This window comes from Neolamprologus brichardi, chromosome 20 (genome assembly GCF_056152115.1).
Source record: "Neolamprologus brichardi isolate AB-2024 chromosome 20, ASM5615211v1, whole genome shotgun sequence".
NCBI lineage: Eukaryota > Metazoa > Chordata > Actinopteri > Cichliformes > Cichlidae > Neolamprologus > Neolamprologus brichardi.
Window position 1 is genome coordinate 33,139,416 of NC_142123.1, and position 26,402 is coordinate 33,165,817.

The 26,402-nt window shown below is 42.2% G+C and overlaps 2 protein-coding genes across 3 annotated transcripts in view; one reads left to right on the forward strand and one right to left on the reverse strand.

Annotated features, from left to right (window-relative positions):
• Positions 1–2,079: 2,079 nt before the first annotated feature.
• Positions 2,080–11,935, reverse strand: LOC102791931 (G protein-coupled receptor 37-like 1). The gene is made up of 4 exons (XM_006806281.3): positions 10,622–11,935; positions 7,990–8,298; positions 7,186–7,554; positions 2,080–6,974 (listed from the first exon to the last, which is right to left on the reverse strand). Exons 1-4 carry the CDS (start codon positions 11,315–11,317, stop codon positions 6,801–6,803), a joined length of 1,548 nt encoding a protein of 515 aa, XP_006806344.2. The 5' UTR covers positions 11,318–11,935; the 3' UTR covers positions 2,080–6,800.
• Positions 11,936–21,930: 9,995 nt separating this feature from the next.
• Positions 21,931–26,402, forward strand: part of itpr3 (inositol 1,4,5-trisphosphate receptor, type 3) — a 73,459-nt gene continuing 68,987 nt past the window's right edge. For both annotated transcript variants that reach the window (XM_087834460.1, XM_087834461.1), the window contains exons 1-2: positions 21,931–22,045; positions 22,126–22,465. In XM_087834460.1, the coding sequence (XP_087690586.1) occupies positions 22,374–22,465 (92 nt within the window). In that variant the 5' untranslated portion in view covers positions 21,931–22,045; positions 22,126–22,373. The remainder of the gene's footprint in view (positions 22,046–22,125; positions 22,466–26,402) is intronic.

Sequence of the window (26,402 nt, forward strand, 5' to 3'; positions counted from 1 at the left end):
TGAAAAATGACAGCTTCTTTTGTAATGACAATAATTAATTGGTGGTGATAATCCATCAGTTGATTAGATGACTATGGATGATGTGTGTCCTTACATATAGCCTATTTTGGTGGGGTTTTATCCTCCGTCTTCGTGTCCGTTTGTCCGTCTACAGGACGTTTACATTTTTAAATAACCTTCATTGGTTGCTCGGAGTAACCAGGCAAAGACAGGGCAGGAAAGACGCTCACACAGATTACAAAAGTTTGAGTTTCGAGATTAACAGAACTGTGTGTGCTTGTGTGTGTGTGTGCGCGCGCGTGTGTGTGTGTGCGTGCGTGCGTGCGTGTGTGTGTGCGTGCGTGCGTGTGTGTGTGTGTGCACGCGTGTGTGTGTGTGTGTGAGGGAGAATTTGGGCTTGTATCCCATGGAGACAGGACAGTAGTGAGGTCATTGACATGCAGAGCAGCAGCGGCTCTGCTGAAGGAAAATCCTCCTCACTATTAGACTCTTCTCAGAGAGAGGATCCCTGTACTCCATTTAAAACAGCATGTTGGACAAATGCTTTAAAAGCTTTAATGAGACCCTCAAACCAAGAACTCAGAGAGGAACCAAGAAGCTACAATTAGGACCTTTAAATACCTGTTTCATTCATTTATATTTACCAAAATACGAAGATTTTCTATGAAAACCAATCAAAGATTGCATAAATGATTTGACACATACATAAATGTATTACTAATTTGAGCTAAAGTGATGAGTCATTTCCCTTTTTACTTGATTATTTGGCTGTTCCAGTGCATATATTGGATTTGTTGCTTTTATTTGCTTCACATTGTATCAATTTTAATGTTTAGTTAAAAGAAAATCCTAAACTTAGAAGGACTTGAGTTTTTTCAGTGTTGAAATTTTAAAACAGCTGTTGAATCCCAACAAGAATGAAAAACAGGTTCACTGACTGAACGCTAAATTTAAGAATTCTACAGCCGTGATCTTCAACAGACCTGTGAATATTACATGTAAGTTGATGTTTCTGAAATTTAGCATCACAAAAAAACACCTTGACCAGTCAGGGTCTGTGGAACCAACAGCATGTTGCAACAAAAAGGACACGGTTAAAAAGGGAAGTGAGAAGGACCTCAAACAGTCTTTCTGACAACTGTGGAAACAACAAAATGGATTTTCAGCTGCTGGACGAGGCTCTGGAAACTACCTCTCTCTTTTTAATCTTCTCAGGACCTTATAGTTGTAGTTCTCGGGACCTTGTAGTTGTAGTTCTCGGGACCTTGTAGTTGTAGTTCTCGGGACCTTGTAGTTGTAGTTCTCGGGACCTTATAGTTGTAGTTCTCGGGACCTTGTAGTTGTAGTTCTCGGGACCTTATAGTTGTAGTTCTCGGGACCTTGTAGTTGTAGTTCTCGGGACCTTGTAGTTGTAGTTCTCAGGACCTTGTAGTTGTAGTTCTCAGGACCTAGTAGTTGTAGTTCTCAGGACCTTGTAGTTCCAGGACCTTCCTGAGAAGGTCCTGGAACTATAAGAGATATACAGCAGGGGAAGAACAGTACATTTGTATTTTGTAAAGTCCTGTTTTAAAAGCTTTGTTGCCCTGTCAGCAGTAATGTTGTCTGTCCACTTGTTCCCAGATCTTACAGTTTCAATTTAATTGCTCTATGCCTCATCTTATTGAGTTTACGGGACAGCAAACCTTTTATAATATAAAACACAATCTACAGCAGTTTAAAGTTTACATTTTTGTGGTTTTGGTTAGATATAATATGTCAAATGAACTGAAGTCAATATGGAAAATCACATTTATTTTTGCAACATGAAGAATGAGTCTATGAAAGAACAAGTGGTGGTACTGTCACTCCAAAAAGAAACTTGCAGCACCCACCAGGTGGTGTTTTAGTCTGTTTCCTATAGTGTGACATATTTAAAAAGCACTGGCTAAATGACCAGACTTTGCTTTCCAGCTGCACGGATTCAAAAGTTCAAACAAACTGTGAGAGATAAACTCTTGTAGCATAACTGTTGTCCCGCCTGCTGTCGGTTAGCCCTCTTGGTAAAGTTGTATTTTACAGATTCATGAAACAGACTTGAGGAATTTTTCAATTCAGTTTTATTTATATAACACCAAATCATGACAACAGTCACCTCAAGGAGCTTTATATTGTAAGTTAAAGACCCTGCAATGATACAGAGAAATTTCCAGAAGAAATTCTAATTTACATGCAGGTGGCTGCAGGAAGCAAACCTGTGAGTTTCTATTGGTAAAGTTGCTTATTGTGATTTTATTTTTTGAAAGGATTCCAGTCTCCATTTCATGGCATCACAAGAACAAACTAAGTGTAGATTTCGATTCTCTCTAACAAACATAAAGTACAACTAAATTAATTTCTTGAAACGACCACGGTAAAGTTTAACCCTTGGTGAATCCAAAACTTTCTTTTTCATTTATCAAAAAAACACGACTCCAACAACTGCTCATCAGTAGCACAACGACATGGAAAAGACCAAAAAGAAGTATAAATGGTATTTAATCTTTCACTTTATCTTACTTTATCATTTCAATTTTTGATGTGATGCAACAGTTTCTACCTTTGTTTCTAATGTTCATCCACATTTCTCTTCTGTTCTACCAGATAACACAAAATTATGGCTCCAAATATCAAATTCCAGAACTTGGACCGGGTATTGAAACAAACTGTCAGCTTTTAGCAATTTAAATGTTGAGTTCGAAACTCTTTGTAACATAGTTTTGGTACCAATCCAATAGCAGTCATACTACTGAGGAGTCAAAACATCATCACCACCTGCCTAGCTGCACCACACAGATGGAGTTATACTCTCTTACAGACATGAGTCCATGAAACCATAGACAAAAAGTGGTAGCATGTAGAGCTTCTCCCACTCTGTATCTGAAGACAACTTTACGTCATTTAGACCCAAGCAGATTGTAGTATACTTTTTTATACTTCTGCCTACAAGGTTTCAATGACTCTCCAACTCATCTGTGCGGCCATGGTCATTTCTTCCATATCAAATGTGCAGTAACATCTTTTTACCACATATTAGACCTTGTTACCACAAAGTCAACTTGATCAACATCATCGGTGTCAACAATTTTGAGTTGTAGCAGAGCAGATCTTTTTTTCCCCTCCAGGTTTAATTTGCAGATTTGAAATAGTGACTAAAAAGCACTTGTTTAAAGGCTGTTCTGCAAATCTTAAAATAAGGCAGTCAACATTTTGCAAAATTAGTATGACTAGTTTTTACTGGCACTTTGTTGTTTCAGACACTTAGAGCCCTTTTCCAATAGTACGGATCTGCTCGGTTCAGTTTAACTCGGTGTTTAGGGTTTCCCCTGGTGTGTGGTATTAACAGGTACCAGGCATTTTTTAGTATCTACTTGGCTGCCGTTCCAAGTCCAATCCAAAAAACTATCAACAGACTGTACCCCACCAATTGGCTAGTCAATGCCGTCACTCAGTGAGTCATGAGAGTGACTCATTCACGAAAATCAAAACTGCCATTTTTGAAACCCAGCAACGAGGGAAATGGCTCCACAGAAAACAACACCGTGGTCCCGGAGTCTGACAACAACTTTTAAACTGAGCAGCAGGTATACCATCGCCCCAACACCCTGTTTGTTTCACATGCAACTAGGGATGCACCGATACCGATACTGGTATCGGGGCCGATACTGTAAAATGTGTGTGTACTCATACTCGTAAAAGTTAACCGATACCATGAACCGATACTAACTTATTTCATTAATCAGAGGGTGGCATGTCATTTCTGTTGTAGTTTTTTAGATTGGCCACTAGGGGGACATCCCGCGCTAAACAGGCACAGGGTTTGACGAGTCAGACTGGCGGCTCCAGATAAAAAAGAGAAACTGGAGGCTGCTGTAGCTAGGCTAAACAAAATGTCAGCAGTGTGGACCAGAACAGCCAACTTTAACTCAGGTTTTGGAAAAGCGATGAAAAATGTCAAGAGAAAATCCACGGGCAGTTAAAATAACAGAGGCTCTGACTCATTTTATCGCTCTGGATGACCAGCCAATGCCGGTCGTGGAAAACATAGGATTCTTCTCAGCATACTCGAGCTGCGATATGAAATTCCCAGCCGCCCACACATCAGGGAGATAATGGTGCCAAAACTTTCTAAAGAGGTAAAGACAAGCAGTGTGTGCGCGATGTCAGTCCTTGGTTTAACGGCACAGTGGACTGATGATCCACGGGCAGATGGGGAGTTTGTTCGTCAATACCAAATACTTTCGTTTTTTTTTTTTTTGTGGTAATTTTTATTAAGATATTATTTATTATCGGCAGAGAATAAAATAAAACCTGTCTTCCAATTCATTGCATTTGTGTGTGTGTGTGTGTGTGTGTGGTAGAAGTATCGGTTTTTGTACTCTGTATCGGCAAATACTCAGATCCAAGTATCGGTATCGTATCGGTTTGAAAAAATTGGTATCGTTGCATCCCTACATCTAAGTGTCATCACAGGACTTTTGACTGCATTGCTATACAGACCCTGCGCACACTGGGGAGTACCCAATTGTAATGGAAAATAACCAAAAACCGAGTCGACTAGGTATTAGTGGAAAAGGGCTTTTACAGTCAGGGCTCTGGGCAGGGAAACAATAAGGCACCATCTGCTGAGCCAGTGGTCAGAAATTCACCATGGTGACATCAAATATTACAAATGCATTCTTGTGACATACAAAAAACTAATAACTCATTTCCTGCCATACAAATATGTAATTAGTTACACATCTAGCATTAAAAATAAGCTACATTCATGGTTCTCTTTCTTCTTTTGTTCTAGTTGTTTGAGATTGACGGTCTGAGTGAAAGCACTGTGTTAAATACAGATTACATCTCTTAAAACTACACAGTAGAACCTCCTGTACAAACAGAGCACCTCAGTATTGAGAGGGTGAGAGTCCTGTTCAAAAACTCGTCAGATATCCTCCCCGTTTCACCACTTTCTTCATCTTATTGCTTCAGGATGGGTTTGTGGCCTCACGAAGCACCACATCCTTTCCCAAAAACAGAACCCATAGAAATAACTTTAAACACATCCTGATTTTCCTTCCACAAGTGCATATTATGCATATATGAGCTGCACAGTTCAATAAAATTCTTCCCTGGTTGTTGCTGAACAGATGCTGCAAACATTGCTGAAAGGCAGCACTGCACTGGAGGCAGAAATAATCTAACCCGAACCCTTTCTTTAAAATGTAGAAGGAAAAACTCTCAAGATAAATGGTAAATGTTTGTTGTCAACTTTTAGGAATTTTAGGGTGACCGTGGTTCAGGGGGTTGGGAAGCGTATCTGTAAGGAAGGTTGCCGGTTCGATCCCCGGGGTCTCTGTCCTGGTCGTTGTGTCCTTGGGCAAGACACTTCACCTACCGCCTACTGGTGTTGGCCAGAGGGGCCGATGGCGCGATATGGCAGCCTCGCCTCTGTCAGTCTGCCCCAGGGCAGCTGTGGCTACAACCGTAGCTGCCTCCACCAGTGTGTGAATGAATAGTGGCATTGTAAAACGCTTTGGGTGCCTTGAAAAGCGCTATATAAATCCAGTCCATCAACTTTTAGGAATTTCCATTGATTTCCATCAAAGTTCTTGGAATTTTCTGGTTTTCAAAGAAAAATAGTTTTAAGGTCTAAACTTATTTACTTTTGGTTGAAATGTTCAAACATTTCTAAAAGCATTTTTAAACACTTACTCTGTACACAAAGAGCAAAGTTATGTGAATATGAGCAGCTCATCATCCCACCCATAAACGAACTGTTCCAAAGTTTGTTTGGGACCAGAATAAAACCACCTGTAAAGGTCCTTGTTGTGTTGGTTCATCACTGTAGTCACACCCAGATGATTCATATTGAGAATCAGATTTAACTGAATTAAAAAGTGCAGGTGTGAGTGCACTCTAAATTAAATTTGGGAAGCTAAAGTTAACCCTCTGTACGTTAGCATTGTTTTTCCACTGGAGAAACTAACATGCAAACACAAACTAGTTCATAACCAGAAACTGTTGATAAAGAAAAAGTAAAATGTACATCCAGGATAACGTGTATCCCATTTTACAGGAAAGGGTTTCACAGGATTATTTCTGCCTCAACAGCAACATTTGTTTAACTAATGTGAAGCTGTTTCGGGCTGGTCTGTGTCAATGAAATGTTTCAGTTCAATCAGTTCCAGAAGTTTTTCATTTTATATTTAAGCAGATCAAATGTTTTTATTAAAATGTCATACTCATTTCAAATTTATGCTCAGCCCAGTTCACCTCTTATCACAGCAGGAAACTTCTATGCTTTGCACCAAACTAATGTTGCATATAAATGAGTTTAAATTAATGTTCCAAAAAACCACAACAAACTCGAGCCTCACAGCATCGATCTAAGGAGCGTAACCAAGGAAGACTTTCAAGACATTTCCATATATTGTGCAGCAGGAGGCCAGAGAGATGAGTTCTTTCAGAGTCCTGAAACAGGCTCCTGCATTTATAACAACTGGTTGTGCAAGTACACCATCTTCTTCTAGTCTTGCTACAGATTAAACATGACTTCCTGCACTGACAGGAAGCTGAAGGGGGTAACTCTGAGTCCACATGGGAGTATCACACAAACGATATTCCGGTAGAAGAAAAGAGAACAGACAGAAAGTTGAAAAATATTTTCAAAATAGGGAAAAATGGAAACAATGTGTAGAAGGAGACGATGGGTATACAGGTAATGTTGTAGAAAGGAGCAAAAGAGGAAAAACTAAGAGAAGAAGAGATGATCTACAGTTAGAGACAGACTTGTTGCTCTAGCTAGAGATGGACAAAATGGCTGAGGTGTCTTTAGCCTTATCAAAGAAGATGGACGTCTCATTGGCCCCCTTGAGTTTGACCTGGGGAGGTCCTGGAGAGCCTTGGGCTCCGGTTGGCTGACACTCCTGACAGCAGCAGCAGCAGCAGTCCATAAAGGCTTGGCCAAGAGCCTGAAATGCAGATGATGCACAGCTTTGGTAAGTGACAACTATATGTACAAAATCAAACACAATACTCCAGTGGACCAATATGCGATGAATGCAACCTTTTCAACCATGTGCCATTTCTCTAAATGGGTCATGGACAGCACGTGGTGAATTCTCTGCTTGGAAAAAGGCTTCAGTTGTACTGAAAACACCTTATAGCTCGGTGGCAACCTACCTTACACAGGCACAGCAGCAGCACCGGCGTCACTGATGACTTGAAGAACAACAGGAAGTGATGTAACAGCACCAGCATGGTGGCGGTGTCTTCGGAGATGGTGATGTGCGTGTAGGCCAGCGTGATGTTGCAGACATGCTCGGGGAGAGCACACACGCCATACACGACAGCTAGAGCGAGTAGAGTGCAGTTCAGCTGTCGCTCCAAGGTTTGGTGTTGTTGACGCTTCTGGTTGGAGCGTTCGTCGAGGTTACGCTGCTTTTGGGTGGCGCTGGAGTCGCTGTTGACATTCCGGGTGGCCATTTGGCAAAGGATGGTGAAGAGGACAGGGAGGCAGAAGTAGCAGCCAAAACACCACCACATACGACCCTGAAGCACAGAGGTTAAAACAGTAAAAGCTGAAGGAGGAGAACTTTGGGAACATTCTGGTTTTGTCTGGGCAAAAAAAAAGCCACAACAGCTTTTCTCCACACCTAAATAGCCCTTTCAGGAACTCAGATCTTACTGCTTTTACCTAAAATGTTCGAGACAAACCCATGATATCTCTGTCCTTACTAAATCCTTACTCATTAATTCAATAAACCAGAAAACAAACAGAAATGCTTCATGTTCTTTGTTTGACGGTGTCCAATTGGTGTCCATTTCTTCAGTGCTAGTGTCCACAACATGTGGACGGCCACCAGTTAAAGGGAGAAGCACCATTATATAAGATCTAGGTCCAGATTTACATGTTCCATGTCACCTAATCATCACGCGGATACTATGTGTTGGTGAGTTCAGTGCGTACGTCTGCTTTGGTCTCACCTGGTGATACCTGAGCAGCAGGGAGTGAAGGGAATCAGGCAGGTAGAGGGACAGAGGAGAGGAGGGCGTGATGGTGCAAGAGTCGACCAGCCGGCCGGTGGATGGAGACACGGCCTGGCTGAGCTGCCATAGGAAGATTTCAGGGCTGGACAGCAGCAGAGCTGAGAGCCACACCAGCACCATCTTCATCAGCACTGAGCGACAGCGCTCCACCCGCCGAGCCTTTGGCTGGGAGGACGAGGTGGCAGCGTGGAAGCGATCGATACCCAGAGCACACAAAGTGAAGGAGGTGATGCCCAGAGACACAACCTGCAGGGAAGAGGAGGGTAACAACAGCAGTAAGTCAATGCAGAGAAGGAAACTGTGCCAAAAAGTAAAAGTTAAACAGTTAACAGTAAAACTGATAAATCCTCTTTTATTGAGTTCATGTTGCTCTTTCTGAAATCAGTCTATTACCTTATCTCACGTAGCTCACCTGATGACAAAGATTCAGTATGTCACATGTTCAAGTCCATATCATAAATATATATGATGAGAGGCATGGTTACTATGACATCACCAATAGGCTATGAAGCCTCAAGCTGAGTGTTTTGATTGTCTCCATCCTGCAAACAAGCTAACTGGTCCTAATGTTGAAACAGAGGACAATGCATGCTCAGTGGCTAATGACTTCTCATGGACCATAACCAACAGATCATCTCTTCTAAATCTAACACTGATCATAATGAACAGCATCAGTATTCTGTTTCATTTAGTCACCCTGGAATTGTCAATAGACCCCATTAATTAAAAATGTTTACAGAGGTCAAAGTGTAAGACAGCTGAGGATTGTTTTCCCATATGCTTCTATACAAAAGAGTCTTTTTATTAATGTTATACTGTTAATATATCTGTGTGGAGTTTGCATGTTCTCCCCGCGTTTGCGGTGGTTCTCTTCAGGTACTCTGGCTTCCTCCCACAGTCCAAAGACATGTAGCTATTGGGGTCAATTGTTGATGTTAAACTGCCCATAGGTGTAAATGTGAGTGTCTGTGTCATTTTTAAAAACTGAAGAAAAAAAGTTCGGTGGTTTGTTAGATTTTTCAGATGGAAACACGATGGCATCTCTGTGCCTCTGTGATGTGAGTAGCATAGATTTGAACAATGAGTGTACCTACAACAGCAATCAGTACCTCCAAAGCTGCTTGATTCTATAGACGATGGACAGAGAGCCGGCAGTGTCGGCCGTAGGAAGGCACTTAATCAAGTTTTTTTTGTTTAACTGCAAGCTGTAGCAGGAAGTTGTAGAGCAAATCTTAACCACACTGTTTCCTATGACCATTCCAACCATTTTCTGTGTGATGGACCAAAAAACTGATACTCTAGTAGTGTAATATATGTAATATGCAGTTGTTTGGGTGTTTCAAAGAGCCAGCGAGCACATTTCAGTGTGGCTGTCCTGCAGCACCATCTTTAATTAACAAATCATTGATAAAGCTGCCAGTAAACTAATCCAGTAACAGACTTACATTTTGGACAATCAGTAACAAAATAACATAAAAACATGAATCACATACAAGGTCTTAAATAATCAGGCCCCATCTTATCTTAATGACCTTGTAGTACCATATCACCCTATCAGAGCACTTCGCTCTTGCTCTGCAGGCCTACTTGTTGTTCCTAGAGTATTTAAAAGTAGAATGGGAGGCAGAGCCTTCAGTTTTCAGGCCCCTCTTCTGTGGAACCAGCTTCCAGTTTGGATTCAGGAGACAGACACTATCTCTACTTTTAAGATTAGGCTTCAAACTTTCCTTTTTGCTAAAGCATATAGTTAGGGCTGGACCAGGTGACCCTGAATCCTCCCTTAGTTATGCTGCAATAGACGTAGGCTGCCGGGGGATTCCCATGATGCATTGAGTTTTTCCTTTCCAGTCACCTTTCTCACTCACTATGTATTAATAGACCTCTCTGCACTGAATAATACTTGTTATTAATCTCTGTCTCTCTTCCACAGCATGTCTTTATCCTGTCTTCCTTCTCTCACCCCAACCAATCACAGCAGATGGCCCCGCCCCTCCCTGAGCCTGGTTCTGCTGGAGGTTTCTTCCTGTTTAAAGGGAGTTTTTCCTTCCCACTGTCACCAAAGTGCTCATAGGGGCTCATATGACTGTTGGGTTTTTCTCTGTATGTATTATTGTAGGGTCTACCTTACAATATAAAGCGCCTTGAGGTGACTGTTGTTGTGATTTGGCGCTATATAAATTAAATTTAATTGAATTAATCATCATTTCTTCTTTAATACTATCTACAGCTGTTAGTCTCATTAAGATTAGAAATGTAAAATAATAAAATTAAGGTCAGTTGCCGCTATTATAATGATTATTACAGAACTAGCACATACCTGTAATTTTGGAAAGTTATTTTTATATTTGTTGTCATTTTACACAGTTGTAAAGGAAATCTTAATCTTTGGATCTGCTGATGTTTTCTACATCAGCAGTTTGGGTAAAATTTCTGCTTCACATGTGTATTTATACAGTCTGCTGTCCAACAGCAGATGTATACTCCTTTAAGACTTCATAGGACAAAAAAAAGAAAAACAAATTATGTCATTACACTGACTTCCTGCTTTTTTAGCATAAGCCACACCCACCTCCATATAAGGCACCATGCGACAGGTGATGTCACCTAGGATCCTCCTATGGGATAGCTGGTTGAGGACCACCACAGGAAGGCACAGAACCAGAACCAGGAAGTCCCAAAATGCCATGCTGGCCAGTAGGTAGTTCCAGGCTGACCTCATGTAATAGTTGTTCCAGACAATGCACATGACTGCCATGTTTCCTACTACGCCCACTGCCAGCACCAGGCCGGCCAGGAACAGGATGGCGTAGGCTGCATATGAGCTCTCCATCAGGGGGTAAAAGGGGTTGAAAAGTCCTGGAGCATCATGGTCAGTGTTGGAGCTGTTTGTGTGGAGGTTGTCATCTTCATGAGCCACTGTAGCCGTTTTATTGCTGAACTCAGTAACTTGAGGCGCTGTAACCCATTCATTTTCAAAGGAATCACCAAAGGTGGACTGTTGCTCCTCCTCATCCGCACCACGGGCTTGGCGGCGGTTACGGTCAAGGTCCAGGTCCAGCACCTCAGGTAGGGGGAGGCTCTTGTCAAGGACGTGAGATTCATCCTGGCTTTTGACCGGTTTGCCAATCCAAAGGGGCTTTGGTTCGACAGGGGAGGAAGGTTTATCATTATTGCTGTGCTGCCCGTCATGTTGCCCAACACTCTTTGCATCAGTAAGCAGCAGCAACAGATACAGACACAGCCACAGACCGACTGACAGAGCCATGATGCAAAACTTAATATGACAGTTTCCTTTTAAACTCAAACCAGAGGAGTTAAGGACGACCTGTTGCTACGAAATCTGTAAATAATTCAGTAAAAATCCAGAAATGTTCCCAGAAATCCACTGAAAACAACAATTTGTATGTTGGCAAAGTTTCCAATAAATTTCAATTAGATAGAGCAAGTCCAGAAATCCATAAAATTGCGTGTGGGGGGACGGGGGTCAAAAATCAACTAAAAAGAAATGCTAAGATTACTTCGAAATTGTTTCATAAAACTCTGCCCAGTTTAAAAATATTTCCAGTTATAGAAAAAGCCTGTTTCTGAAGATAGCCAGTCAGTTTTTCTACAAGTTTGAGGTCCAGGATAGAGGGGTCCTCTGTTATCTCTTCTCTTCAAACTGCAAACACCCCCAATTTACTCACTTTAAAACTTCCCTCTGTTTTTCCCATCCATTAATAATCCAAACAGGTGTTCCAGGAGAAGCGGGATGGTGGGGGCAGCAGCAGGGTGTGTGTCCGTGTCTGGGCTGCTGTGTCTTGGCTGCAGGCAGCGCAGAGACTGGGCGTCCTGGAGCTCTGAGGATCTCTGGGAACGAGCAGCCCTCTGCAGCACGGCTGGATGGAGCCTTTGTCGGGACACACAAGCATACAAACAAGGCTGGCACACACACAAATACACACATTTGTCTGCACGATCATGCACACATACTTTCTTTTGCTCTTTTTGTCTCTCACCTTCTCTCACACACGCATTTTTAACAAATTCTCAGTTCTGCTGCCCCCTGGTGGTGGTGGGTGTACTTGGGAAGCAGGTGAGTTGACTGAGAAAGAGTGTTGATGAAACTGCTTCTCTTTTTGAGTTTGTACTTGTCTAACCTTAACAATATCACCAAAGACGGACTGTATGATTCTATAATGACACTTTCTATCCTGCTAAAGCGTTTTTTTCTTCTCTCTTTTACCTGGTAGAGCTCCCACAGTTACACCAGTTAATGCATCCATTATTTCATCTAGACTAGCAGCTATCATCTAGTAGCTATTTTAAACCATTTCAGGATATGTGTTTGTTCAGTCCTTCTGCAGCATCGTCTAAGTTGGTCATCTGTCAAATCTGATAGAAAACCTCTTTAAAAATTGACTTTGTCCAAGAATAAAGTTTTATAAACGTACTTCTACTGCTATCGTTGATTTCAATGTAAAATTCTTTCTCTGCCATGTTTTTATGGAGGGCTATACTCTCGTGTCACCTGTGCACACCTATAAACAGTGACTTAGCTGTGAGTGATCTCCCCAATGACAGCCATTGTACGTACAACACACACGTGCATGCGTCCATGCACATATTAACTTAACTGGATGAAAAAGGTATTCTCTAATAAGACTAAATATCTTATGATGCTTTGTTTTATTTTCAGTTATTATATATTTATTAATTGTAAGCCCTGCATTTTCCCATTTGATTTGATCACTGAAAGAGTAAACTGTGTGTCCTGTAAGAAATGACAAAACCAAAACTAAAGTTACAACTTCAGCACTCAGTAGGTGTAGGTAGGCAAAACTATTTTCTTGTTTTCAGTTTAAAAAAACATTATCTTAAAAAAATCAATCAATCAGTCAAGCATAAATGTATGCAAGCAGGACAGACATCCATCCATCCATCCATCCATCCATCCATCCATCCATTGTCTTCCGCTTATCCGGGGCCGGGTCGCGGGGGCAGCAGCCCAAGCAGAGAAGCCCAGACCTCCCTCTCCCCAGCCACCTCCTCCAGCTTATCTGAGGGAACACCAAGGCGTTCCCAGGCCAGCCGAGAGATATAATCTCTCCAGCGTGTCCTGCGTCTGTCCCGGGGCTTCCTCCTAGTGGGACATGCCTGGGAAACCTCGCCCAGGAGGCATCCTTGTCAGATGCCCGAACCACCTAAACTGGCTCCTTTTGATGTGGAGCAGCATCGGCTCGACTCTGAGACCCTCCCAGATGGCTGAACGTCTCAGCGAGCGTCTCAGGGAGAGGCCAGCCACCCTTCAGAGGAAGCCCATTTCCGCCGCTTGTATTCGCAATCTCGTTCTTTCGGTCACTACCCACAGCTCGTGACCATAGGTGAGGGTAGGGAAGTAGATCGACCGGTAAATTGAGAGCTTTGCTTTTACACTCTTCACCACAACTGACCGGTACCAATCTGTCTGTCGATCTCCGGCTCCCTTCTCCCATCACTTATGAACAAGACCCCGAGATACTTAAACTCCTCCACCTGGGGCAGGGTTTCGTCCCTGACCCGGAGTGGGCACTCCACCCTTTTTCGGCTGGTCGGGCCTTCGTTCATGGGGCCCGGCTGGGGAGGGATATGTGCCCATCTTCCTGCAGGCCCACCACCCACAGGAGGCACCGTAGGGGTCGGGTGCAATGTGAGTTGGGCGGCGGCCAGGAGTGGAGGTCCTGGCGGACCGATTCCTCCAGTTGGTTGGAAATCAGTTACTGGCTTTTGGGCTCATGTGGTATTGATCTGTGGTAATAACTGCTCAGCTGAGGTTTGATATACAGATAGATTTTGTGTATCAGAGGTCGATATCGCTCCGTCTTAGCAAAGTCAGCTAACGTATACCTCCTCCAGTTCTTGGAGTGCTGATCAACATTCAGTCTGCACCTATGATGGAGCCTCCTGCAGTTCTCACTGATTCCCTCTAATGAAGATAAATAACATCTACGACCGTTTAAACTCTGACTGTGAGTCAGTGCAGGTGTGAACAACCAGGGAAAAAATTTGGATTAATTAAGCAAGGATGGTTGAAAAAAGATGCCTGAAAGAGTTTACTCCTGTGCTCTTGGTTTTCTGCCGATTCATTTCACTGAAAATCATCTCGGATTTTGTTTCACTGGTTTAAATTTGCACACAGTGATATGGGGCATTACGTTGTTTAAACTTTTGATATGGACCGTGCCAGTAAATGTTTGAGCACCACTGCCCTCAAGTTTTAGGAGTACGTGGGAATTTCATTAGATGCCAAATGATGATAAAGAAAATGAAACTTGATTCTCCCACAGAAGCTTGTTTCTCTGAAGAAGTCTGTTCATAGGTCAAACCCAGCACTGCGAGTTATACACAAAGATAGGAAGGTTCTCATCCAGAAGGCCTTATGGTCTTATTTATTTAACCCCTTCAGATTAATGTGCATATTAGGAGGAATTTGTCTTGCTTTATGATTTAGAATATAAAGTTTCTGATTAGTGGACTAAATAAACTCTTTGTGTGTGAGTGTGACTCACTCTGTCTCTATAAAATGGTAATCCATGGAAATAAGTGACATGTTCTCATTATGTTATTGATATACATATTTGATCTTCTGAGGCCTTCTGCACTAACCTAAATCTAACCACAACCCTGAACCCGAGTGTGAACCCTCAAACTGTGACGATGTGATTAAGGGCAATGCAGGAACATCTTCAGTGTGATGGATTGTGAAAAGACACACCTACGATCTCTGATTGCTTTTGAAAGGAGCGCAGCAGTAATAGTAATAATTAGTAATAATAAAGCATTTCATACTGACCATCTGGTTGCTCCAGTTCAACCAGCTGCAGGCGGAGTCAGCACTGTGACAGGCTGTAGGTCCTCACAGAGGCAGCCATCAGGTGAGTCCAGGAGCTGCATGTGGACTCGCTGTCCTACTTTGTCCTCTCTGCTCCTGCAGCTCTATATAAGGCTGTCAGTCTCTCCAGTGGAAAGACATGGAGGGCAGCACGGGTCAGCGGACACACACACATGCAAACCTTATATGGGAGAGAAAGTCAGTGGAAAATGTTGGTGTGAAATAACGGAGCATGAAATTCCTCCTTTCCCTTAAATCCCATTTAAATCTCCCAGGCTGACAGTCATGTTTGGCTTGGAGTGAAGCATCCTGCAGCTGACCTCAAATATTTAAAAAACATACAATCTGTCCTAATTAATACACTGTCCCTGTTTACCAGCACCGCCAGCGCCATATGTCCATCCTCAGGGGGAGAGACCACATTCATCATGAAGATGCACGACGCCGGCCGATTGTCACGCACTGAAACATTCTGGAGAAGCTTAAAGCCCAGATGTTTGTTCCACAAAGTCCTGATGGGAATGATACCGTACCCATCTGCCCAGTCCGTGCTCCTCTGGCAGCCTCGGGATTCTGTGGAAGCCCAACTTTTTCCACCTGTGTTCAAAATCCCAATGTGCTTTTGGGATTTTAAAGTTAAACTTAAATTTAAAGATTCATATTCAGTTACTGTTGTTTCTTTGCTTCCATAAGCTAAGCACAGCTCATCGTTGCTTCAGTGCATCATTCAGGTTTTGATTTCTGTGGTCTGTCAGCTACAGCTAAATGTTCTGTACAGAAGACAAAGAGTGTACTGATGTCGTGTCTGATGTACTTCATTCGCAATCTCTTTATTTGGAAATGAGCCATTTGTCAATATCTGAATGTTTCTGAGTGTTTCACACCTCTGCTGTTTGTCCATCAGCTGTGCTAAGACCCTTTGGAGGAGGTGACTCGACAACCACGTGAACACTGCCAGATATACTTTGTATTCTGGGATGCAACCGAGTACCACAGGAGGAGTACATTATTAAGATCACGCACTGGTCCAAACACAGCAGCTTCTTCCTGTCGGGCTCCTGCCCCGAACACACCTGACTTGTATGAGGACTGAATGTTCTCACATGGTTTGCAGTAACATCTTTTGGTTCACCTGGAGTTTGTTTGGAGCTTTATCTGTGAAAAGAAACCAAACGGGGGAAAAACTACAAGTTTACTAACTCATCAGCAGATTGTAGCCACAGTAAATTAACTAGAGGTGCAGGAAACGCCCTAAATTACAGCTAGAGAACCGGTTTGACCCCCGGTTCCTTTAGTCTGCATGCTCCAGTGTTCATGGTTGAAAAGTACTTAACAGCACAGAAGAAAGTGCTGCATGGTCTCACTCTTACAACAGAGTAAAGTGGTTAGTGATGCAGAACTATAAAAATATCAGCTGTTCACCAGAATAACGTTAATGTGCTTTATGAAACAAACCTCACACAGGACACATCTGGCCACATTTCAGCCAAAAAACTGAAACACAATTCAAAGTCATGCTTAATCATATCAACTACAATATTCTAAGTTTATTCGTCATGTAAACAGCTATTAATCTAATTGGCGCCGTTAAACCAAAGCAATCAGAATCAGAATCAGAAACTTTATTGTCATTGTCACAGGTACAACGAAATTAAGAATGTTCCCTGATCATTGCATCATCCCTAGCAATATCAAAATATAAATAAAACAATAAAATTCAATAAATACAATAGATAGAATACTTAAAATACTAATAAGACGTAACAGTAAAACATTCACATACATTCCCACATACATGTCCATTAAATGAGGTTTAATGGACACAAAGAAAGTTCTCCACTCAGCTCATTTTTCTTGACTCCTTTTCTCCCAGTTTGGGGTGAAGTCATGTGATTCCTGTCCACGTATTCTCAGTATCTAATCTTTTTCACTCAGTTTTTCGTTTAAGCCTTACCAGCATCCAAATGGATGAACTATTTTTAATTCACTCCCCATACAGTTAATATGAAGGGGGTAATTAGCTATAGAGACCAAAGGTTTCGCAGCTGAGTGATTTAACGTGTGAGTCTGTGGTGATTCGCTCGTGTTTGGAGTGTCCATTAGAAGAATTGTGGGTTTTAGCGCTTCTGCACAGGCTTCATATTTCAGCCCTGGGGATTATCGCCTGTTTGGTGCTTCACTTCATCCTTTCCTGTGATTGAAACTGTTTCTGACAGAAGTCTTTGTGTGCTGACGAGCTTGCTTTTTCAGTCTTATGAGAATAAAGATTAAACACCTTTTGCTATTTACTACTTTTTTTAAACTTTAACATATAATTGTTGTTTTGTCTTTTCTTTCCTTTGCTTTACTAAAAGTGGCTCAGACTCTGACCCCGAAACTGAAAATGTTGTGCACCGATATACACTGGCTCTAAACTGCAACGAGGCTTTTCTGAACTTTTACCTCGTCTTCTTCTGGAGTTTTTCAGTTCTCCTCCCTCCCTTTGCCCCAGATAAGCACCCACGTCTGGGTTCATAACCTCCAGAGAGGAGAGTGGCGTGTTTTCAGGTTCAGATGGAAAGTTTTTTTTCTCTATTTAAACAGATGTCTTTTTCTAAATCTGTCCACCCTACATCACTTCAAATGGTCAACACAACTATGTCACAAACACACACACACACAGAAAGCTCATTTTTGGGGGGCATCCACAAATTAGGAGGTTGTTGGCTTGGATGTTTGCTTCTCCCTGACGGCTGACATTTGAAAACAAAGGAGCTAAAAACAGGATTCAGTCATTGCAGACATTTGGACATAGTGGGGAGGACCTGCTCAAATGACCGAACACCACAGTTTGACTGAATTGTCTCTGTGAGGTGAGTTTTTGTCTCTCTGAGAGAACCTTCGTTTTATTTAAGGACGACAGACGCTGCCAGGTGTCACAAACACACCCGGCGTCTTTTGGTTTCTTTACTTCATTGACTTCCTTTCATCACAATTTGACCTTAAACCAAACTTTGAATCAAAACCAGGATTTCACCCTGAAACCAAAAGACTCTCGAGGACTTGCTGTTTGCCCTTAAACGTAGTCTAGTTGTGTTTCAATGGGAGAAGAAAGAAAAGCATTGTTGGCCTTATTTTTTCAGTCACCACAGAGACCACGTGACCACGGAAACTCACATGTTGTTATAAATCTGTAAATGGAGAGGAAGAGGCGGCGTGAGTGGACTACTGATTACTATTATTGTGTTCAGCTGCGGTTTCCCTTGCATTTACGTACAGTACATGGAGGGATAACTGCCTCTGAAACTACAACTATTAATCAATCCAAAAAGCCTTTAAACAAAACACAAAAGGAACAAAACGTGTTGAGTAAAGCAACAACACCTATGGACGTGACAACCATCAATGCTGCATTTTCAGGGAAAGTCCTGCACATTTGAGCTGAACGATGCTAAACTGCATCTATTACAACATCGTGGCTTCACAAAAGACGGGACCAGTTCCTCAACTGGCCTGCCTACATTCCAGACTTCTCACCAAACATTTGGTGCATCATGAAATGAAAAACACACCAAAGAAAAGTCAGAACTGCTGAGCAACTAAAATATTCTATCAGTATATCTATATCCCGCACCTTTACAGTCTGCTGTTAAAGGAAGATTAGATGATCCACAGCGGGGAAACATGACGCTGTCACAACTATTTTGAGACATAAAGAAGCGAATATTTTTCTTAAAATGGAGATTTGTCTTCGTTTAAACATTTGATATATTTTCTGTTTTCAATTGTGAATAAAATATGAGTTATGAAGTTTCTCTCTTTTTATTTAAACTGTCTCGACTTTTTTGGGACACACATGCGTCACCATCTTTTTTTTATTTTTAATATATCCAACTTTGCACGGGAGTGGAGCCTTTGCAGCTGCAGCAATTTGCAAATAATCACTTGTGAGTCTATGCTAGATTTCTGCCATTAAAGTGGACCAAAGCAGTCATACTGGAGGCCTAAAATGTGCCTAATTAACTATTAGCAGTTGTTGTCGTGGATGTACAGGCAAAAGCTGAAAACATGACGCCTCAGTGGATCCACTGATCCTCTGAAATGAGCCATTCGGGCTCCTGTCTCTTTAAGGCCTGGCTTAAAGTCCATTTTATTCTGACTGGCCGGCTTCCAGATGCCAGTAGAGGGGTGGGACGCAGTGCTGCTCGTGCCTCCTTGTTTGTGTTGTGCCTATAACACGTGAGTGTATAAAAACAAATATAAAAAGTTTTTGGTAGCAGAGTCTAAAGCCTGAGCTTTTTGTTCACATGGATTAAATATATAAATCTGTTGAGCAATAATGCATGAAAACAGCTCTCTTTGGCCTAGTGGTCACTTGTGGTATTGCATCCCAATCACCAACATAAAAAACACCAGTGTGCAGTCAGTTCATTGCGATTACATTTTCTTAAATTACAACCACAGACATGAGGCATGTATTTTAATCCTGGATGCATTTTAAGGGCTAATATTAAAGTTGTTTTTTTAAAGCATTGTTCATTAGAGTTCTTCACTCATGTTTTCATGTGTTATTTACACTTCCAGGTATGACACTGTGCACTTCTATATTACTCAACAGAATCATTTAAATCCCTGAAACACAGATGTGGGCACCAGTTCAATGGTCTGGAACCAATATTTGTGCCGCCTCAGTGTAGCGTGTCACACCTTCCAGCCAATCAGGAACAAGACTGTCTTTCGCCCTGCTTGTTTTCCTCTTTTCTTTACAGAGCTAGACTGAGTCAAGCCTACAGACAGCTGTCATTTGATATCACTTTGATCTGTTTTCTTATGTAAATACTTGAGGTGTTCCACAGAGCTTCATGAACCGTCTGTGATGTTTACTGGAGCATAGCTGAAGTGCATCAGCTTGTTACCTGCTCATTTAACAGTTAAAAGAAGAACTCTGCTCAGCAGGACTCCACAGACACACTCAGCCTGCACATCTGTGGGGTAAAAGCACGGCTTCTGGGTGTTTCTGTCTTGTGACGGAAAATTGTGGTTTACAATGGCAAACCACAAACTTCTGCATTTCACATCTTTGAGAGCAACAAGTTGTCATGGTTTAAATTTCAGTCGCATAACAATGATGGTGAAATCAAGTTCTGATTAACAAAAGAAAAAAACATTTTAGTAATTTCTCAGATGCTGGAAAACTTCAGGATGATTTTAAAGGAATTTAAAAAGATCCCTGTAAATATTTAGAAGTCTATAAAACAGCAGTGGGCTCTAGAGAAACATGGCTGGTTCGAGTTAAGTGAGCATGAAAATTTGGAGACTGAGGATTGAAAACTGCAATGTCTCTAATGTCCACTTGAGGAACTCTGAAACCCAGAAATAAGTTTGCACTTCATGCATGTTCTTGCTTGGATACTAGAAATTATACCTGCGGTTGACATTTTCACATTTTCTTCTACAATATATGAAAAATCAGAAACTCATGGATTTTGTTGATTTTACAAAGACTTTTTTCTAACAGGTGATTAAAATTGTCCAGAACATCGAGCATCATAACCCAACTTCCTGTTGCTGGTGATGACGTTTGTTTATTGCCAACATTTTTTTTAATATAGTAACTTCTTTTACACTTTAAAAAACATAAAACATAACTGAATTTGTAACAATTATATTGTGGAACAAAATGTGAATCGTGCCATTTTTGTATCCTCAGACTCTTTCCTGTTGATGCTCAAGCCCGGGAAAAGCGGTTAATGCTAAACACATCTAAGACCTGCCCCATGCTACTTTACATTATATGATTTATACAGCACCAAACAATAACAGTCCCCTAAAGGTGTTTTATAATGTAAGGTAGACCCTAGGATAATACATACAGAGAAAACCTAGACAATAATGACAATGGGAAGGAAAAACTCCCTTTTAACAGGAAGAAACCTCCGTCAGAACCAGGCTGTGTTAGAGACCCAGAGATGAATAATAACTTGTGATTAACTGCAGAGAGACGTATAAGAACATAGTGAGTGAGAAAGGTGACTGAAGAAGAAACACCCAATGCATCATGGGAATCCCCCAGCAGCCTATGCTTATTGCAGCATAACTAAGGGAGGATTCAGGGTCACCTGGTCCAGCCCTAACTATATGCTTTAGCAAAAAGGAAAGTTTGAAGCCTGATCTTAAAAGTAGAAATAGTGTCTGTCTCCAGTTTGAGATGATCTGAGCTTCGTGACACGGTGCTTTATCCTGCTGGAAGCAGCCATCAAGACCAACCTGGTCGTCAACAATGGTCCTGTAGGCTGTGCTATTTAAATGAGGCTCATTTGTTGCTAAGAGACTAAAAGTGTAGGCCTTCTGTCAGTTCACGGCCCTGTGAAGTGTAGCCTCAGTTTCCTGTTCTTAGCTGACAGGAGTGGCAGATGGTGTGGTCTTCTGTTGTAGCCCATCTGATCTACTGCACTGTGCTCTTCTGCATATTTGTGTTCATAGAAGGTTGAACTGGTGTACCTAATGAAGTGGCGGGTGAATTCTAAATGTATTATAAAGCTTTACTTATTTGTTCAAATGTGAGCCTGTACTATACTGGATATGTTAGATAAGATTCTGAATTTTACTTGCATTTACAGTTTAAATATAAACATTTTATTGATTGCAAAATAACATCTGAACTCTGTGCAGCCTTTTTACATGCAGTGGCTGCACAGAGTTACACAAGAGCTCCAGTTTACCTGTATCATTTTCCTCGCTGTTTATGATCAAATATTCTGACCGATTTTTGATTTGAACCGTTTCTGGCTACATGTCACTAAACTCGGGAGCGCACGGACACGTCCTGCAGGCTGCCAGTGCGCGCGTCACACCGGCCTCCGAGCTCGCGCTGCGTTCACACACCCGTGTGTGTGTGTGTGTGTGTGTGCATTTTTTCTTTCTTGAAGCCGTCTGTCAGTCTTATCAACGCCTTAACTCACTTCCTGGTTTTTAGTACCCGAGTCTTCGGCGTGAGCGCGCGAGCGTGCACACCCCCACCACCACACACACACACACTGAGAGGGAGGGACGGAGCAGGTTCGCGTTGCGTGTCTGCGCCTCTGTGTGAACACTTTAACCTGCGGCACGATCTCCACACAGATGTTTCCTCCGGTGCTCCGCGCGGCCTCTCAGCAGACTCAGGTACGGATCAGCGCTGGGCCCCCGTTGCGCTCCTGTTGTAAAAAGTTTGCGAGCTCCTTCAGAGTGTTTTTCTTCCACAGTTCGCTGTCATGCAGCAGCAGCCGCCGGTGAGTCCTTGAAGGCGGCAGGACTGAAGCGGGGTGAATGTAAAGAGGTTCTCCTGAACTCTCAGGACTGCAGCCGCTGCATGCGAGGAGGAAACTTTGACTTTCTTCGCTGCTTCTGAACTTCCACACACGCAGAGGAGAGGACAGGAGGGGGGAGAAAGTTCCTCTCTCTCGGCTCTACCTGCGGGTTCCTCTCGCTGTTGAAATAAATCAGCTGCAGAATGTCTGACTCTGCATCCAGCTTCCTCCACATCGGGGATATTGTATCCCTGTATGCCGAGGGCACGGTGAACGGCTTCATCAGCACGCTGGGGTGAGTGTACCGTCACTGTCATGTGCTCTGTGTGCACTTGTGCGCTGTGGAAATGACTGTGAACACCTCCACTGTACTTCTGTGTGCACACATCCGTTACCAGCCTGAGCGAAGCCCCCAGCTTCATTAAAACCTGAAGATGAGGAGTTTAAACTGGGTTCTGTAGATCGACACGTGGCTTCAGGTGTCAGCGCTGAGCCGACACAGTGTTGAATGATTAGTTGTTGACTATCCGTCCCTGTGAGGAAGAGACTGGGAAGCATTCTTCCATCAAGCAACATCAGACTTTTGTTTTCTTAACTTTGTAAAATAAAACATAACAAACAAACATATGGAAGTAAAATAAAGTTAAAGGGTTTATATTTACTGGCACAACAACCCAAAACAGGAAAATAATCAATAATAATGGATTGCATTTATAAAGCGCTTTAAAATTCCACTATTCATTCACACACTGGTGGAGGCAGCTACAGCTGTAGCCACAGCTGCCCTGCGGCAGACTGACAGAGGCGAGACTGCCATATCGCGCCATCGGCCCCTCTGGCCCCTCGGTCGTTGTGTCCTTGGGCAAGACACTTCACCTACTACACCTGTAGGCAGTAGGTGAAGTGTCTTGTCCAAGGACACAACGACCGAGACTGTCCGAGCCGGGGCTCGAACCGGCAACCTTCCGATTACAAGACGAACTGCCAACTCTTGAGCCACGATCGAATATTGTTAAAATCATGACGAAATATTCTTTCTTTCTTTTTCTTTTTTTGAGCGGATTTATGTGCACTAGTCTCATCTCAGTTCAGTCTGATAATATAACCGGAGCTGACAGCAGCAGTATTAACCTCCTTACAAGCTTTAAACAGAGAGAGGGTTGTATTGGGAGTGGAGCATTTCAGTGCTCACTCCTGACCATAATTTGGCACTTATGTTTTTTAAAAAAAGGATGCAATACCAGACATGAAATAAGTCCAAACTAACTCTCCTGATAGCAACAGGTGCACTGCTGCTGATGCATGTGAAAACACAGAGCACCATGCAACACAATTCAATGGAATTAAATAATATAGCTTGTTGGCCACTTGTCACCATAACCATTACAGCTTTTTAAGAGAGGACTGGACCGATATCTGATACACTGTTCCTTAGTTGTGTACCTGGCTTTTAGGATGTGTAGTTCAACCTTGTCTAATATAGTAATAACAGTTTACTGTTTGCAGTAAGGGCTGTTATATAGAAACTCTGACCTGGAAGACTGAGCATGTATCAAGACAACACTATGATGTCATTGTGTAAATACGCAGTCATTGCTAGTACATGTATGTTTCACAAATTATTGTGTTTTTGATATTTGCCCTGTTGAAGTGAATTAGTTGTGGTTTATTAAATAGTTTGATTAAACTGTGAGTATACTGTCAGCGCCGGGTTCCTCTTCAGATCCACATCAATGCTTCTGACTACCAGGAGTATCGTGAATTTAACCTGTTGTTTGTCTCTTCGCTGTAGTGGAACTATTTGATAAAGTCATATTATGGTTAAAATATGACTGATATATATGATATACTGCCCACCACTGATTGTGAATAATATCCATAAAGAGACATTAAAAAAGCCTGAAACAGAGGCGTTATCATAGGTCTACGTGCATCAGGAGCAGCTGCTTTAATGCAGAAAGCCTGCAGTTAAAGAAAAAAGAGCAAAGACAATATTTGCATTTGCAAAGTTTCACAGGTGATGGAAAAATAGTCCGTGCAATGAACTGCTTTATCCAGAACTCCAGAGACGATAGACGGACTCTGAGGTGAAGAAGTGTACAGGCTCGTCAGGGTTTTGAAAGAAGGAAGGAGACATATGCGCATTTTTTGTTTTTGTGGAGAAGCTTCTGTGTGTGCTTTTCCCTGCAAACAAAGTGTGTTTTTGTGAAACAATACCAGACTTTGTCCTGTGCTGAGAGAACTTGTTGAACATAATTTTTAAATGAAGGATTCGCTTTGAAGCTTTTGGTTTTAGATTGATTTGGGTAGTGTGAGAATGAGTGACACCCACTGAAAGCAGGTGGTGCAGGTCAACAGTGGTGCATTGTGCACCCACTGAGTGTATGTTATGGATGGACTTTGCTTTCAGGTCTGAATAGTGAAGCCAGCTTAGAAGTGCTGTAAACCTGAAGTCTTTCTAATGGCCAGCATCAGTGTCTGCTTTGATGGAGGTTAATATGAAAGCAGCCCTCCTGCTCTGGGACTTGTGTAGCGTTAGCATCACCACTACAGCAGTAACAGTACACTTTATTATAAAGTGGCATAATCACATCACTGAATCTAAATGGATCAAACTGGACCCTTTTTTCACCTTATTTCAGGGGGAAGGAAATCCCCACGGTCACTCAGTGATACCTCACATCTGTAAGGCGACACATGAACAAAACAGTCTGGATGAGAGACCCCGTTAAGATCCCTATTGCCAGGGACCAGAGATCCCACCTACTCAAAAGTCAGATGGTTAATAATAATGATACTGATGTTGCTGAACGTGTTTTAAAACTTTAACTCACATACTTGATCAAATTTGATGCAACAGTAATGCTGGCTCATTTAAGTCCTAATGATGCTCTAGAAATGCCTAAAAATTCAGCAGCCACCATCGGACCTGTGGGACACTCCAGCAGGACCACCTTCAGTATCTCTGCCTGACCTGACAAGTCTGTCTTTCTGTTGCTTTAGCAAGCAAGTTGATGACTAGACATTTGCTAGAAGTCATTATTCAGCTTCAGTTACCTGCAAGAGTTAGTTGTCCTGGTGTGAGGCCCCTTGAGGGGCGGCGGTTTTAGGCTTTTGGACAGACTGAAAGAAATAAACACATGCTATTATGAAGAAGAGATGCAGTTATAGTATTTTGCAGAAGTCTTGAGCAACCTACTATTTACGATGATTCCACTCTGTCTCAATAATGTTGAGATCCAGGCTCTGGGGAGGCCAGACTCAGTGTTTTCCAAAGTGTTTTTTAAATGCAGATTTGCTTTAACTGTACTGGCAGTGCAATTGGAATCACTGTCATGCTGAAAAATGAAGCTGTTGCCAATCAGATGCTTTCCAGTAGGTATTGCATGGTGCCTCAAAATCTGATGGTACTGATAGTTAGTTCATAATTCCATCAGTTTTGAAAAAGATCTCCAACACCACTGGTTGACATGTAGCCCCAAACCATAGCAGAGCCTACATTGTTTTACAGATGGTTGCAGATGGCGGTTGTACTTTCCTGTTGATGTCCTCCATACATATCGATGACAATTTGAACTAAAAATTTCAAATTTAGCCTTGGTTTGCTTCCTTAAGAATGGCTTCCTGACAGCCAACCTTCGCCCGAGACCTCTTGAAGAGGCTTCAGCAAACAGTAGGTAGAACTGGATCAACTCTAGGGCCAGAAGCCAACATGCACCACTGTGTTTTTATTGTGTTGAGAGCTACCCTAAGTGTCAGGCTCGGTGACATCCCTACCCTCACCTCCTGTGTGATCAGCTATAGATAGATCTTCAGTGCTGCCACTTCTTTGGTCCTCCACTTGTCCACTTTTCAGCTAATAGCTCTGTGGGAATTTCCTCGTTGGTGCAAAAATACTATTTTAATCACTGTCAAACAGTTCTTCTCAGTTCTTGAATCTACAAAAACTTTTTTCACCGTACTGAAAATGAGTGAAATTAATCAGAAAAACAAATAAACCCCCAAATAGGGATGGGTATCGTTTAGGTTTTATCCGATACCGGTGCCAAACCGGTACTTTTGAAACGGTGCCGGTGCTTAAACGGTGCTCAAACCGGTGCTTAAAGAATGGAGAACACAAAATTGGTCCAAAAACCTCTCATGTTCAGCTGTTTTTTTGTAAAAAGATAACAATGTTAGCCTTTTCTGCAGCTATAGGGCATATATGGTATCACTCTTGGCTGGAAGCAGCT